At 38.4% G+C, this 16,074-nt stretch overlaps 1 protein-coding gene across 2 annotated transcripts in view; it reads right to left on the bottom strand.

The window, feature by feature from the left end:
• The window catches only part of LOC100892268 (chromodomain-helicase-DNA-binding protein 1-like), a 31,665-nt gene extending 16,523 nt beyond the window's left edge, over positions 1 to 15,142 (bottom strand). For both annotated transcript variants that reach the window (XM_030981734.1, XM_030981735.1), the window contains exons 1-5: positions 14,952 to 15,142; positions 2,488 to 2,600; positions 1,819 to 1,931; positions 695 to 809; positions 320 to 433 (exon numbers count right to left, since the gene is read on the bottom strand). In XM_030981734.1, coding sequence (XP_030837594.1) covers positions 320 to 433; positions 695 to 809; positions 1,819 to 1,931; positions 2,488 to 2,600; positions 14,952 to 15,048 — 552 coding nt within the window. In that variant the 5' untranslated portion in view covers positions 15,049 to 15,142. The remainder of the gene's footprint in view (positions 1 to 319; positions 434 to 694; positions 810 to 1,818; positions 1,932 to 2,487; positions 2,601 to 14,951) is intronic.
• Positions 15,143 to 16,074: the final 932 nt, after the last annotated feature.

Raw genomic sequence — 16,074 nt, 5'->3', positions numbered from 1 at the left:
CCATGTGAGAGAGAGAGAGGATTGAGGAGTCCTGAAAAGGACTCTCTGTAATCTTTCTTGAGGGTGTGTATTCCTGAAAAGGACTGTTTGTGTAGTCTTGAAAAAGACTGTTGGTTATCTTTCTTAGCTTACATTTCTAAGGAGAACTATAGCACTTGGAGAGGATGAGTGGCGGGAGTGGCTCAACGTTTCGAACAGGTCGACTATCCGTCATGCTTATATGTGTCCATAAAGGACGTTTTTACATAAATACATGACAGCAAAAGAGGTGTGTCTTTCAATGGTAGTCATAGCAATGACCCCTGACCCTTGTTCTTACCTCTTTTAGAGACTGATGTAGGAGTGAGTTCTGGTTCTTCAGTCGGTGAGCTTCATCCACAATCAAAGCTGACCAGGAAAACTTTTGGAAAAAGGATTCATCCTTCAGACAAATCTAGGGAGAAAAAACAGATGACAATTTATCAATTTACTCCCTTTTAAGTTCACAAATCACCAAAAGATATTTTGCTCTTTATTTAGGGGGTTACATGTTCCTATAATATATTCATTTATTATTAATAGCAGTGTGCGACAAGTATTGAATCCAGTAACCGGGGCGGTAGTATATCTGTAAAGCGCTTAGAGACATTGTAGATGTAGTAAAAAGCGCTATGCAAAAGCGGAATATTATTATTATTACTGCATTCCTTCTTACCTCATAAGTTGTCAAAATGACATTGACATTTTCCATGGAACGAAGTTCATGCCTGAGTTCCCCTCGATATTCCTTGTCTCCAGTGTAGGAGACTACCTTCAAATGAGGGGCGAACCTATTAAAAGAAAACAAAAAACAACAACAGGTGGTTGGATATCACAGTGCCCTGTTCTTATCATATTCAACATCAGGATCTTAGTCACAGACAGTACAGAATTTGTTAACCTACATAGAATATTATTTGAGAAGCAGTCACTCCATGATTTACCTGCTAAGTTTCAGACAAGGTGGACAAATTTTTGGATTAGTTATCTTTAGTCTGATACCTTGAGATCTCAATCAAAGCCTGGAATTGTATCAGTGTTCAGGAGTGGAAAAGAAAAATTACAATTTGAGCCTCATGCAAATCAAAGGAAAACAGCAACAAGAAACTTTTACATCATCATACCTTCATACAGTGCTTGACCCTAATACACAACCGGACAGATAGATGCCCAACTTCTATCTCAGACCCCTATAATTTCAAGATTTAAACATGGGGTTAATGCAGGAAAACCCTGAAACCCAGTCTGGATCCCTAATGAAAAGAAATTAGTATGGACCCACTATGAAAAGAAATTAGTATGGACCCACTATGAAAAGAAATTAGTATGGACCCCTATGAAAATAAATTAGTATCGACCCACTATGAAAAGAAATTGGGATGGACCCACTATGAAAAGAAATTGGTATGAACCCACTATGAAAAGAAATTAGTATGGACCCCTATGGAAATAAATTAGTATGGACCCACTATGAAAAGAAATTGGTATGAACCCACTATGAAAAGAAGTTAGTATGGACCCACTATGAAAAGAAATTGGTATGGACCCACTATGAAAAGAAGTTAGTATGGACCCACTGTGAAAAGAAATTGGTATGGACCCACTATCAAAAGAAATTGGTATGAACCCACTATCAAAAGAATTTGGTATGGACCCCTATGAAAAGAAATAGGTATGGACTCACTATCAAAAGAAATTGGTATGGACCTCTGTCTCAATCATCTTTTCTTGTGTGAAGGAGGAGGAGGGAGGGAGGGGGCGGTAATTTGACTAAAGTACGTTTACTGCATCAGAACGTACCTCTTCAATTCATCTTGCCAGTTTCCCATCACAGAGAGAGGGCTCACTACTAACGCTGGATCTTCACTGCATTCCAGTTCAGATCCAAGAATGTAAACAAGCAGTGAGATAGTCTAGAAAGGATTTTAAAAAGTTTTTACGTTAAAAAAACAGTGTGTTAATTACCCAGTAGTCACAATTTCGACATGCAAATATAACACTCCACCGACACACACAAATCTTTTTTTTTTATGTTTACTTAAGTTAAAGAGACAAACTGATTGCAGATTTTCATAATGTTTACTCAGATTATTCATAAATATTCATAATCAAGTCCCCTGTATCTTCAACAAAAATTAAAAGGAATTCAAATTAATACACATATTCTGAGATATTCACGTTCTAAAGGAAACCGTCTATCGCAGATTCAAAAATATAATATTATGGGGATTAAATGAGGCAAATCAAACAGAACAGAAATAAAATAAAAATCAAATAGAAGGAGGTGCAAATTATTTACATGTCTTCACTACTTTACTCATATTTGAAATCAGAGGTACAACCGGAAAAAGGCATGTCGTTCAATTTGATATCATTTTGGTTTACAGGTTTATTCATTTTTCAATTGGTCCTGAAATGTTCTTATTGATATTTATATCTTAGATGTAGTGAGCTAAAGTTTGACAATACCTGGCACGTTTTCCCTAGCCCCATCTCATCTCCCAGAATGCATCCATGCTTCCTGTGAAAACGCTGAATCATCCAGTTTGCTCCTTCCAACTGATACGGGCGTAGAGTGATGTCTGCAAAATTATAACAATAAATAATAATGAAAGATTTTTCGGACGTACGAACGGACAGACAACCAGAAAAAATAATGCCAACAGCTACTTGTAGCGGAGGAATACTAAAATGTAGATTAGAGACAGATCTAGATCCATCATAATATGAACAAATATCACTTCAAGTTTCTCATCGATCATCCCTCCCCTCTTTTTTTTTTGACCTGCTTTTCTTTTCTTTTTTCTTACTTAACTTTTTTGCTTCAATGTTTTTTGACATTGACAGTGATTGATAAATTGATTGTGATAATTCTAATAGGGTGTCTGGACGATTTTTCAATTTTCACTTTCGGATCGTTTGTCACCATTATTGTTGGATATTTAGAAAAATCATTGACTCATAACTACCCATTCTAAATTTCAAGACTAACCGATGTTTCTATCAAAAGATACAGCCCCCTCAAATCTATTCAATATTCATACGATTTTGATCAGAATGGTCGAAAAAGATGTTACACGCAGAGTTGCAAATTGTGCTCAACAGCTGAGCAGCTCGAGCAGCAATCTGCGTAGCGCTATATGCATAGCGTACGCCTGTTGCTTAGCTGCGGCGCTTATTGAGCGCGATCGTTAAACTCCTCCTCCTTCGTCTTCAGTGTGCATCCGCATACGCGTCCGTTCTCCAGATGACCCGTGACATTTCACATGATGTCATCGCTCCCTCGTGCGCATGCGCTGCATTTCTGGCTGGGCGATGATGACGTGATCTCAGCTGAGCCAAGCTTGGCAGCAGCTGGCGATCGCGCGCTGAGTCATCACGTCAGCTCAGCTGGGGGGGATTCCCAAGCTCAGGTGCGTATTCATAACAATCTCTTTGTTGCATGAATTAATTGTTGCGAAAAATACTTTGGTATTTCCTTACACCGCCTGATCCTTAATGATATTAGATTCAGATCAAAATACAATCGTGCTGTTGTAGCTATAGGTACACAACTGCTAGTGCAGTGCAATGCATGCAGTGACTGAGTGAGCTTGAGTGTACGGTGATTTCGTCAATGCACTAGCTTCAATGGGCTGGTATAATCATGATGCATTGATCGCTGGCTGTCTGCCGTCTGGCTTGACACTGCCAACATGATTTTAATTATTTTGTACTCATTTGTTCATCGGATCACATCACTCTTTTTTGCTTGATTCCCCCTTCCCTTTCACTTTTTTGTTACCATGACCTCGATCTCTTTCACTTATCTAATGATAAAAACAAACAAGTTGTTGTGCTTTATTATATTTTTTAAATTTCAATTTCTATCATTCTTTTCTGTTTTGACTATCGATTGCATTATTTAATGTAGCCTTTAATTCCCACTCTCTTTTCTTACCCTTGCATGTTGCATGATTTGTGCTTTGAAATTATATCCGCTCATTACCACTCCCTAATATCTATTTTGTCTCTCATTTTCCCCATCTTCAGCTAACATTTGTACGCACCATTTTATTACTTGCTCGTAATTCTATTGTTCGCTCTCTGACTCAAACATTGTCCAATTTTGTTGTATTATTATCTTTTTATTTTATTGTTCTCTTTTTCATATCAATGTCGTGTTTTGTCCTGCCTAGTCTCTTTCGATCTCTCCCTCTCTCTCTCCCTAAATCTAGATTTCAGTAGTTTTCCCCTCCTCGCTCTCTAGTTCTCCTATTTATGTACAAAAGAAAGGCTTGTATTCATTATTTGTGTGTTATTCCACCAACAATCACAGGTTGATTTTTTAATTTACAATTATTTACAACTGTTTGTCTGACACAGACAATACTCTGCAGTCTGTATGCAGGTATGAGAAAATATGCAATCATCTTAAGATCATCATTCAAAAAGTGAAGGATACATGTAGCTGAATATCTACAGTAATTTGCATGCAAAAATAATTCAAGCAATGTATATCTAGACCAAGTTACGTTCTATCGTTAAGTGGCAATGTTTATACAAAAAAATTGAATAATCTATCGGTACATTTCAAATGTAGATAATAGATATATGATTACAGTAATTTACTACAACGGTGCATCTTCCAAAACTGCACCGTCATACTTCATCTCCAAGTAGGGGCGAAAAACCCAACAGCCTAAATCAATAGTTTGGAAAATTCCCCTACGGCCCACGTTTGCGATCATAAGTCGCAATTGAAATATATGTGCAACCAAGCAAAATGCTCTTGGATCTGGCCTATTTCATAAGGATGTGATATGCTTTTTATCATACCCCTTTTCATTTTTTAAACAATTTAAAATAATTTCAAGAAGTCAGAATCTATTTAGCCAAAAAATATGTGTACCAAGTATGCCCTTTTTCTTTGAAAAATTGTATTTCATTTCATTCTTCAGATGATAACAGTTACATGTATCAGAAAAAAAATGATGTAAACACAGGCTCACAATAATAATGTGCTCTCCCCCCCCCCCCCCCTTTCACCAATATTATATAAGTATGCCCTTTTCTTTGTAAGATTCAGATGATAACAGTTACATGTATAAGACAAAATGATGTAAACACAGGCTCACAATGATAATGTGCTCTTTAACTACCCCCCCCCCCCCCCCACTTATTCAGCGGCTGGCTGAGTTGTTGTGAAAAATCCTGCGTATGCTACTGGTCCAACTAATAATTGAAAATATTGAAAACTTAAATAAATTAAAGAAATTTAATTTTAAATTGGTATTAATTAAATCTATCAAATCAAATTTTCTGACATAGTATAAAAACAATATAAAATCATGATTAAAAATATTGAAATCTTAAATATTACAGAAGAACTTTAATTTTAGATGGGTATTAATTAAATCAATCATAATTAAAGATATTGAAAACTTGAATATTACATAAGAGCTTTAATTTTAAATGTGTATTAAATCAATCAAATTTTCTGACATAGTATAAAAACATAATATAAAATCCAAATTAAAAGTATTGAAATCTTAAATATTACAGAAGAACTGTAATTTTAAATGGGTATTAATTAAATCAATCAAATTGTCTGACATAGTATAAAAACAAAATATAAAATCATAATTAAAGATATTGAAAACTTGAATGTTACATAAGAGCTTTAATTTTAAATGTGTATTAATTAAATCAATCAAATTTTCTGACATAGTATAAAAACATAATATAAAATCCAAATTAAAAGTATTGAAATCTTAAATATTACAGAAGAACTTTAATTTTAAATGGGTATTAATTAAATAAATCAATTTGTCTGACATAGTATAAAAACAAAATATAAAATCATAATTAAAGATATTGAAAACTTGAATATTACATAAGAGCTTTAATTTGAAATGTGTATTAAATCAATCAAATTTTCTGACATAGTATAAAAACATAATATAAAATCAAAATTAAAGATATTGAAAACTTAAATATTACAGAAGAACTTTAATTTTAAATGGGTATTAATTAAATCAATCAAATTTTCTGACATGGTATGAAAACAATACCGGTATATAAAATCATAATTAAAGATATTGACAACTTAAATATTACATAATTTTCTGACATAGTATAAAAACAAAATATAAAATCATGATCATTTGATGGAGTAATCAGTTCTTCACAGGCTCCTTCCTAGGACAGGAAACGTCCGGTGATCACTTCAGCAATCTGCAGCATCACAAACAGTTCTGATGGTCGTACTGAGAGCTGCAGCAGTGCAAGGATCAGTTCATGAAGCAACCGGGTCCACTACCTCTGTCTGCCATTATAAGTCTCGAGTATTTATTCTCTCCCAGTATCCAGTCATGACATGACATGCCATGCAGATTGATATGGAAGAAAAAGAATCAATAAAGAAATTATTAGAAAAGTAAATTTCAGATATTATTTAAGATTCCACTGCATTGCATGTGGTACGTGTAGCATTAATACTATTGGTGCATGGCACACTGCAGTTTCAATAGCATTCATGAAATTTAATAATTCTTTTAGTTACAAATTTGGTAGCCAAATATCCTCAACAGAGGCCACAAAACACTCCCTCTACATAGGCCATGTATACTGGAACTCCCGTCTCAGATACTGACCTTGAGTAAAGAGAGAGATGTAGCCCTGTACTAGGTATTATAAATTTAATTAATAACACTATAATGAGTTGCAATTTAGAAGCGAAATATCCCCAAGAGGGGCCACAAAACACTCTCTCTACATAGGCCATGTATACTGGAACTCCCGTCTCAGATACCGACCTTGAGTAAAGAGAGAGATGTACCCCTGTACTAGGTATTATAAATTTAATTAATAACGAGTTGCAATTTAGAAGCGAAATACAAATATGGACAAGTCAAAGCAATTAAGCTTAGATAAAGTTACCTCCATTATACTATATACATTATACTACCAAGGAAGTTAACCACATTTTTGCATATATAATTAAGTATTTTGCATATTAAATGAGCTATGACCGGAAAGGACGGATGGATGGATGAAAGGTAGTCGGACGGACGGACGGAAGAACGGACGGAAGGCAGTACGGAAGTACGGACGGACGGACACAATTAGAACAGACGGAAGGCAGTACGGACGGAAGAACGGACGGAAGGCAGTACGGAAGTAAGTACGGACGGACGGACACAATTAGAACAGACGGAAGGCAGGACGGACGGACGGACACAATTAGAACAGACGGAAGGCAGTACGGAAGTACGGACGGACGGACACAATTAGAACAGACGGAAGGCAGTACGGACGGAAGAACGGACGGAAGGCAGTACGGAAGTAAGTACGGACGGACGGACACAATTAGAACAGACGGAAGGCAGTACGGAAGTACGGACGGACGGACACAATTAGAACAGACGGAAGGCAGTACGGAAGTACGGACGGACGGACACAATTAGAACAGACGGAAGGCAGTACGGAAGTACGGACGGACGGACACAATTAGAACAGACGGAAGGCAGTACGGACGGAAGAACGGACGGACACAATTAGAACAGACGGAAGGCAGTACGGACGGAAGAACGGACGGACGGAAATACGGAAGTACGGGCGGACAGAAATACGGAAGGAAGTACAGACGGACGGAAGTACAGACGGACGGAAGAAAATACAAACGTAATTTTAAACGCATTGGACCATTTACATAAAGTGTTGGCTTTTAGTTTACGCTACCTTGAAACAATTTCATTTCAGCCTTACAATGTTTGAGTGTTTTGTTTGAATCTAAATCTTATAGCAAAAAAATGAAAGTGTGAAAGATCACTGAAGTTAGAAAGCATTAAGAAAGCAAGTTCCCTTTTTTCTATTTATAAAGCAGTCTCGTGGGCCGGTCCCATTTTTAGTGTTTAGTTTTTTAGAGCCTCTATGGTACACCCTCTAACGGACTTAAAGTATGGAGGTAGGTAAGCAAAGTGAACCCCATCATCCTTGTAAAACTTACATGGGTCTTTAATTTGCCGGGAATGTTGCCAGAAGTTAGCCTGTACAGAAGGGAGGAATTCTCTTAGCAAATCATTTAGTTGATCTACCCTAGAATTATAAATATCAATGTGGACGTCATGTTTGTGAGCTCTAGTCTTTTTACGAGGAAGTAACTCCATGAACGTGATATGGGCTTGTGGGTTCAGATACCTAACGCTGTCTACGAGGTGATGGATGTCCCTCATAACCTTGTCAGGGGGGGAGTGTGGGGCAGAGATGTCATTGCCTCCAATCTGGAAAATGACAAGCTGGTACTTAAGAAATGATAAAGAATGAAATTTGTTAATGAGGGAACCTACCGTTGCTCCAGGGAACCCGTGAATCTCGATATTATCTTTAGCTAGATTTAGGTTGGGTGAATACTGGCCGAGGTCCCGTATGAGGCTGTGTCCCGTGATTAAGGTATTGATCTAGAGGGATGAAATTATAAATTCAGTGATCTTATACACTACAAAAATATTATCACATAATTTGTCGAAAATAAAACAAGTATCCCTCAACAGGGCCCACACACCACTCCCTCTACATAGGCCATGTATACTGGAACTCCCGTCTCAGATACCGACCTTGAGTAAAGAGAGAGATGTACACCTCATTTTGTACTAGGTATTTAATAATTGAATTAATAACAATTATGAACCTCTGTAATTTAATTGTACCACTTTAATTTTAATATTTATTAGACGTAATTCAAAACAATCTTGAGGCTAACCTAATTTAGCATGTTGCTTTTTTGTTCCAATGTACGATATATAAATTGCTGTCAAATGTAAATATTTAAACTTGTAAATCGGTAATAAATGAATAAATCAAATCAAATCATTTATATAGCACAATTCCAGTTATTGTCCATTTATTTCGTCGAAATTGGGGGAGGTGTGCAAATGAGTGCTACTACCTTTAAAGCAGCAGAAGATGAAGAAGGAGAACGTGTGACCTAAACATGACTAGCATTCTTGATTATGAGGTAGGTAAAAAAGAATGTTACTGCCTTAATTCATTATCAAATAATTACAAAAACCTATATGTTCCCTGTACATATTAATTCACATTTTTTCCAACAGCCTCACCTCACCCTTCCAATAATCCTCAAGAAGGAGACCTTCCCATGTCTCTAAATCTTCGTCCTCTTCCTCTTCCCCTTCCCCTTCTAAGTATTCGTATTCCACTTTGCATGGCTTATTTACTCCCTCCCCCTCTTCTGCGTCTATTACGTACCCAGTAAACCACACATTTTTCCCTTCTACATTAAACTTGTGTCTTATTTTAAAACCTAGTAAATCTGTAGCTTTTATTTCTTTCACATATATATCCCCTGTTTCCATGTCTGCCCTTATTTCCTCCTGGCTAAAAGAATAGACGTTGTTGGTGTCAGTAAGATAAACAAGATTTAATCCCTGATTGGTTTTAGAACTAACAAACGCGCTATACCATTTTTCGTCATTATCCTCCTTTATCAAGTGTTCAATTATCTTCCCAACCAGATCATTATACTGCACCTGTCTTCCTATTTTGGGACGCTTTCTAGCCCTTTCCAACTCGATTTCCCTTTTCCGTTTCATTTTTATTTTGTATTCCTCTACTTTCTCATTAGGAGCGCACAATGCTTCTGTTATTTCCCGATCTTCATCCTCTACTAACCTCGCACGTTCCTGACTTTTTGTAATGAGTGTTAGTAGTTGTTTATTGAGTTCAACCCATGTCTTAACCCTGCCCTTCTCCGAAAAATTCAAAATACCGTTTTCATTTTTGTCACCGAACACAAGTCTTCGAGCTTTTAGTTGCAATTTTAAAATGTCTAGTTTTTGTTTTGGTGTTTGATTTGCAAGTCCCACCGTGACATCATTAGCCTTAGTCCAGATCCCCCCGCACATATCTTTAACCTCATTGTATACTGTTTCTTTTCTTACGTTGTCCTTTTCCTCTTTGTGCAATTTGCTTTCCCTTTTGTCCCTAATTGCTTTTTCCCTACCCTCCCAAATTTTCTTGGCACGCATCGCATACTTCTGTTTTTGAACATGTTTTTGTTTTCTCGCTACTTCCATATATTGTTTTCTTTTATCTTCGGGTAAAGTGGAGACCCACTTGCTTGTTTGGTTTTTGGAATACATGATAATGCTCTCCAAACAGTTTGTTTTTGCTTTGGGTTTGCATTTCATTGTTCGGTCAAGCATTCCAAAGTCCCTTTCTACAGATACATTTGTTTTTGGCACGCTTTCTACTTCCCCGTCTTTGTCTTTGTACTTATCCTGTAGATGATCATGTACTAGTCTATTCGTTACGGTTACAAACCCAATGAAAAGCATTTCAAGTACTTGTTGGGTCAAATGGTCATCCCCTTCATGGTTAACTAACTTATCTAGCATTACATCGTTAGGAATATCTACATCATCAAATATTTTACACTTGCCCTTCATGAATTCTGAGGAATCTTCCGCAAATTCCTGAAACTTACTCATCATCGTTTTGTATCTATCATTCATCGTGTTAATGTTTTCTTTTGTTTCAAGAATTTGCCAAAGGGGTTTGGTAACGAACCGGTCAATGAGACCAAGAGCCCTACACGCCGCCAGATAATGTGGTACATGTAGGTCGGCGTGGACAGCTCTCATTAGTAAATTATCATCTTTGTAATCATTAAAAAAATCCTTTAAATCGCTTGCAAGGTAGAACACGCCAGCCCCGTTTTTAAATAAAATATTAAACCTATTTCCCTTGAATGGAGCGAGTGGCACCCAATCTCTTCCTCTCTCCCTTAAAAATGCCCGAAATTGAACAGGTTTTCCTGACTTTTCACAACCCCTGTCCTGTATGGCCTTGCATACTGTTCTGACTAGTCTCTCTGTACCCCCTTCATTCCCCTTTGATGAGACCCCAACCTTTTTGGCACCAACATTAGTTTCACCAAATATCATTTTCTCCCATACATTCAATGTTTGAGACGATTGATCTGCTAATCCCACCATATAATGTAAGCCGCAAAAGAAGTTGTTCATACTAACTGCCCTTTCCTTCTGAATTTCACTGTACCCATCCCACCCATTGTCAACCTTAGGCAGCACCTCCCTTTTATACTGTTGTAAGAGTTCATTGAATTTTTTTTGAGCAATATGCCTATCACTGATAGTGTTTTTCATCTTTTGAAGAATTTTGTTCATCTTCTGGGGCCCTTCATCGTCTAAAACATTACACATATCCTCTAGTACTTCCTTCATTAAACCTAAAGTTTCTTCGGCGGTACCCCCCACACTTTCTCTTACCCCCATGACATAGCAGTCACCATCTTGTGTGTGAATATCAAAAGCCCCATAATGATGACCCCCCTTTGTTGTGCCATCCCCCCCTATTGTCAGATTTGACTGGTCTTCATTCATCAGCGTATCTAATACTTGAATTTGACTAAGAACTCTGGCTTCTTGAAACATATCTGCTGCAAAGTCCTTTTTTGGTAATTTCCCCACCTCTGCTTTTGTCAAACCCTCGATTATTGACCTTACCACCCCTTCACAGTTCCTTGAACTGACTCCAAATTTGCACTCTAACTCTTGGTATACCTGTCTAACCTCATCTGTGTACTTGCCTTTTTCGATTGACTGAATGACAATCTCCGATAGCGGACTCGCTAATTTGCCTAACTTAACTGTCATTTTCTTCAATTTTCGTTTGAGAGATTTATTTTCTTGGATAGTTTTCGAAAGCAAGTCGTTTCTTTTCTTTAGATAAATCAAGCGTACTTGACTTTTCTTCCACATTACTTTCATCGCCCCTTTTTGTTGTTTTAACTTTCTGAACTGCTTTGTTTGTTCTTCAAGAAGCGAAATTTTCATTTTTCTTGAGAGCAACTCTGTTTGCATTTTTTTTACTGCCTTTGTTTGATTATCAAGTGCCCTTTTCCTACCTTCATCTTTTATCTTAAATCGTCGCCTTTGTACTTCCGATTTTGCTAAACTTAATTTGTAGTCGTTAAGTTTCTTTTCTACGCCGGTCAACCTTACTCTCATTTTCCTTAACCTCGTTTTGAGTATTATACATTCCTTTCGAAATCTACATTTACAATTGGATTTTTCTTGACTTCTACTAACCCTCTCGCGAACTGGCCTCGAACCCCCTTTCCCGCGCTTTCCCTTCCCACCACTTTGCCTCTTCTTCCCACCATCCGGCTTTCTTCTCCCCCCAACCCCACTTGCCTGATTACCACTTACGGGCAAAATTACAAACACCTCGTTCAAGAATTTGTCTAAGTCTCTTTCATTCAATCCAGAGCTCCTTTGTTCAGTTACCTTTCGTATTTTGTTGTGCAGCCTATGTGTACTTACACTACCAACACTATCATCAACCTCAAACAGCGCACGCAACAACTGTTTGAAACTTTCGGTGGAAAGATCATTTTTCCTACCCCACGCATAGAGTTCTAAAACCACACCATTCGTCATCCACGCCCATCCCATCCTCTCACGGTCATACTCGTTACACAACGCAGCTTGAACATCACCCTCCAATACCCCAATCTTTGAACAGTTTGGTCCCAACCCCGACACTAGTTTATGCAATTCTTGTACAACTTCATCCCCCCTCCCTTTCTTCAAGCTGTACGTTGTCTTCCTCCTAAGATTACCGAAGTGTATAGAAATGACATTGATATGGTTCTTGGAAACTGTTTTAGAATATGCCAAGAGGCACTCCCTTTGTGTGCCGTTGCACTCAGTACTAGATTCTTGCCAGACGTCGAAATGTGAGAAAAAAATAGAAAGGTCCTGAAATGTCATGTATTCTTTCTTTATTGGAGGAGACTGAAAACAATTCAAAAAGTTACTTACGGCTTCAGGGTTCATGATGCTGGCTGGGGCTGGCTGTCAGATGAAAAGCTAGTTGAATCCAGGTAAAAACAGAGTAAAAACGTCAATTGCAAACCAATTCAGAGCTGGAGTCGAGTAGAGTCGTAAATCGAGTAGATTTCGATAATGCTCGTAATTACGTATGCAGCGCATACGCGCTGCACTAGATGGCCCTTTAAATTACCCGCCTTTTAAATTAATTACCCGCCTTCAATAATGTCACGTGAACAAGGGGCTCGTTCCTAACGACGCCCGTTGCAAATTGATGAATGTAAATTAACCATTAGCGACATATACATTTCAGGCAGTGGGGACAAGTACAATGCGAATTGCCCGCCTTCAACAATGTCACGTGAACAAGGGGCTCGTTCCCAGCGACGCCCGTTGCAAATTGATGAATGCATATTAACCATTAGCGACATATACATTTCAGGCAATGGGGATAATGCGAAGATGCACTCTCTTAGTGCACACTAAATACATCACGCCAGCACAGACAGATCCGAATACACACACAAGTAGTACACACACGGTACGGGCAAGCGCATCACAGACAGATTGACCAATCAGATTGCAGGGATTCTTCTACCCATCTTATAATAGGCCTACACATATTCAACGCTGCGTACGCGTCATAGTGTGTACAAAGGCTTGCGACACGGGTAGCACGCACAAAATTTGCTAAGCGCCGCTGAACGTTGCGTGATCTAAATGCATATGCATCAGCGGATTTTAAGCGCTGTCACCATGGATTTGGGCTGAGCAGAGTCACGCCTCCCTAATTAGCTGATCCGAAAAATGTGGAGAAGGGTATTTTCAAACTGTTGTCAGTTGTGATCCCTGGGGGCTAGCGAAAAAAAAAGCACATACATAATTCCTTAGGACTGGGACTACTTATCGATCGGGGCGTCATATCTCAAAAGTGACAAACCTCGGAGTTAGCCAGGACACAATGTTTAAATCGCTGTTTTGACCAAGATATTTTTAGAATTTCGAGGCAACGCCCTGTGGAAATATTGGAATTCACCTGCTCTTTCATATGACACCTCATTTATCGAGTATCACCTTCAGGATCACAACAGATAAAGGTTTGAAGTTCGAATTGAAAAAAAAAACTTGACTTTTTTTGCATGATCGCGTAATGCACGTAGACCGCATAGGGATGCGTGCAATCTCTATGGGAAGAATTTTAGCACACAACATCGGGTGCGCGATCAGACACCCTAATTCTAAATGGAATTAGATTAGAATATGACTTTAATATCAGGACATCTATTCTAGACAATTTAGACAACAACAAATAAAGGAGGTGAGTTGACTCAGTCGGTAAAGCGTCTGCCTGTCGAACCAAAGATCCCGGGTTCGACTCCCACCCAGGCGGATGACTGAAGTCTGCGTTGTGTGCTAACGTACCCCTTCCCTTGTTCATAGACGCAGGTTATGTCAAGTGGAAAACACTCCGTCCCTCGGATAGGACGTTAAACGGAGGCCCCGTGTACAGGAGAGTCACCACCCTTGCACGTTAAGAACCCATTGCACTATTCGTATAAGAGTAGGGGGAAACCCCGGTGTAATGGTCCACCTGCACACCCCAATCAGGCCGAGTACGTATACGGCATCTGCAAGAATCTTCAGTATTGAAGGAGGCAGATTATCTTGAAGAAGAAGAAGGAACACACATCACAATATTATGTAATTTCATCTCGTTTTGAGCCTCTGAATTCTTTGCACAAGTAAAAACGAATTTAGATAATTTGTGTTATCTTTTGTTGAAAGTGACCACAGTTCACAGGCGCACATACATGTAAGGGACTTTTAGATTTGCATGGACTGATACGTGTGACGTCCATTCAAGGCAGTGCATTAAAAGGACGTCGATCGTAGCAATCCCCTTTGTCTTCGTGTGAATCAAAAGTCCCTATTCACGAAGATGCGGCATCACAGTTTTACAGCGGAAGTCATCCGCATTTATTCCGAGTCGGATCCCTATTGCCACAGTACACAAACTATATACGGAATATGTACACAGTCATTAAACGCAGTCTAGTAAAATAAAAAAAACTTTACCTTTCAATCCCAAATCGGCGAATTTTTCTGCTGAAATTCGCTCTGCTATCGTTCCTCGGTCATCTATACTCGAAATCTTCGCTTTTATTCTATCCATGATTACACCGGTTTACAGCAATAACCTGATAACTCCGTGCCAATTCGTCAAATGACTAAGTAATTCAGTCTTCCGCAACTCTACATATAAAATCTCGCGGCAAGTTCACTCCTGTTTACTGGTAATGGTATGTCATTCTAAAAATAGACGCCAAAGATAGCCTTTATTTAAGACCACCTCAGAATTACCTCTCAGGGGCTAAGAGTTTTTTTTTTTTATTTCTTTCAGTTGCGATTAGCCCAGTTATCATGTGAAAACAACTTAAAGGAGTTTAAATTATGTAAACTTTTACAAGATAATTATTAGAATATGTTTGATATTTAGAACCCTGTTCAAATGTCGTTACACTTAAGTCTATTTCAGATTGAAAACTAGACTATTATGATTCCTGTTTCGGCCTAAAAATAAAGAGTTGTTATCATCAGAGTCTATCATGCATAGTACATACATAGGCCTATACATTGGCGTATTGAGGCCGGGGGGGGGGGGTGTTTTGGGTGTTCAAACACCCCCCCCCCCCCCCCGCCCCTTGGCAAACAGGGGGGGGGTGTTTTAGGTGTTTCAGAATTTTAAAGACACTCTTTACCTGTGTTTCATCTATCCCCCCATCAGTAAGATAGAAAGAAGAACGGTGTAAAGTGGTAGTTCTGAAATAATTGGAAGAAAAAAACAATTTTGTCTTATGCTCTTTTGCTAAATTATTGCTGGAGGAGGCGCAGCAGGCGCTCGATGTTGCATGACTAATTTGTCATGATCATTGAAATTGTCAATTTGTGATTGAAATGTTCTAATAATGTCGAGGATACAATATGATTCACTGTTTTAATATGGGGAGTGCGAGGGCCGTATAAGGTCAATACAGAGAGGGAGGAGAGAGGAGACAGAAATACAGAAAGTCAGTGAAAGAGAGGTTGAGAGATATAGACAGGCACATAACAGAGGGAGATATGTTATAGTAGAGTGAGAGTGAGTGAGAGAGAGAGAGAGAGAGGGCGGATTTAAAAATTGGAAGACATTAATATAGAC

This window comes from Strongylocentrotus purpuratus, unplaced genomic scaffold (genome assembly GCF_000002235.5).
Source record: "Strongylocentrotus purpuratus isolate Spur 01 unplaced genomic scaffold, Spur_5.0 spur5_scaffold_12, whole genome shotgun sequence".
Taxonomy (NCBI): domain Eukaryota; kingdom Metazoa; phylum Echinodermata; class Echinoidea; order Camarodonta; family Strongylocentrotidae; genus Strongylocentrotus; species Strongylocentrotus purpuratus.
The sequence above is the reverse complement of the archived record's forward strand: the minus strand, read 5'-3'. Positions and strand labels throughout refer to the sequence as shown.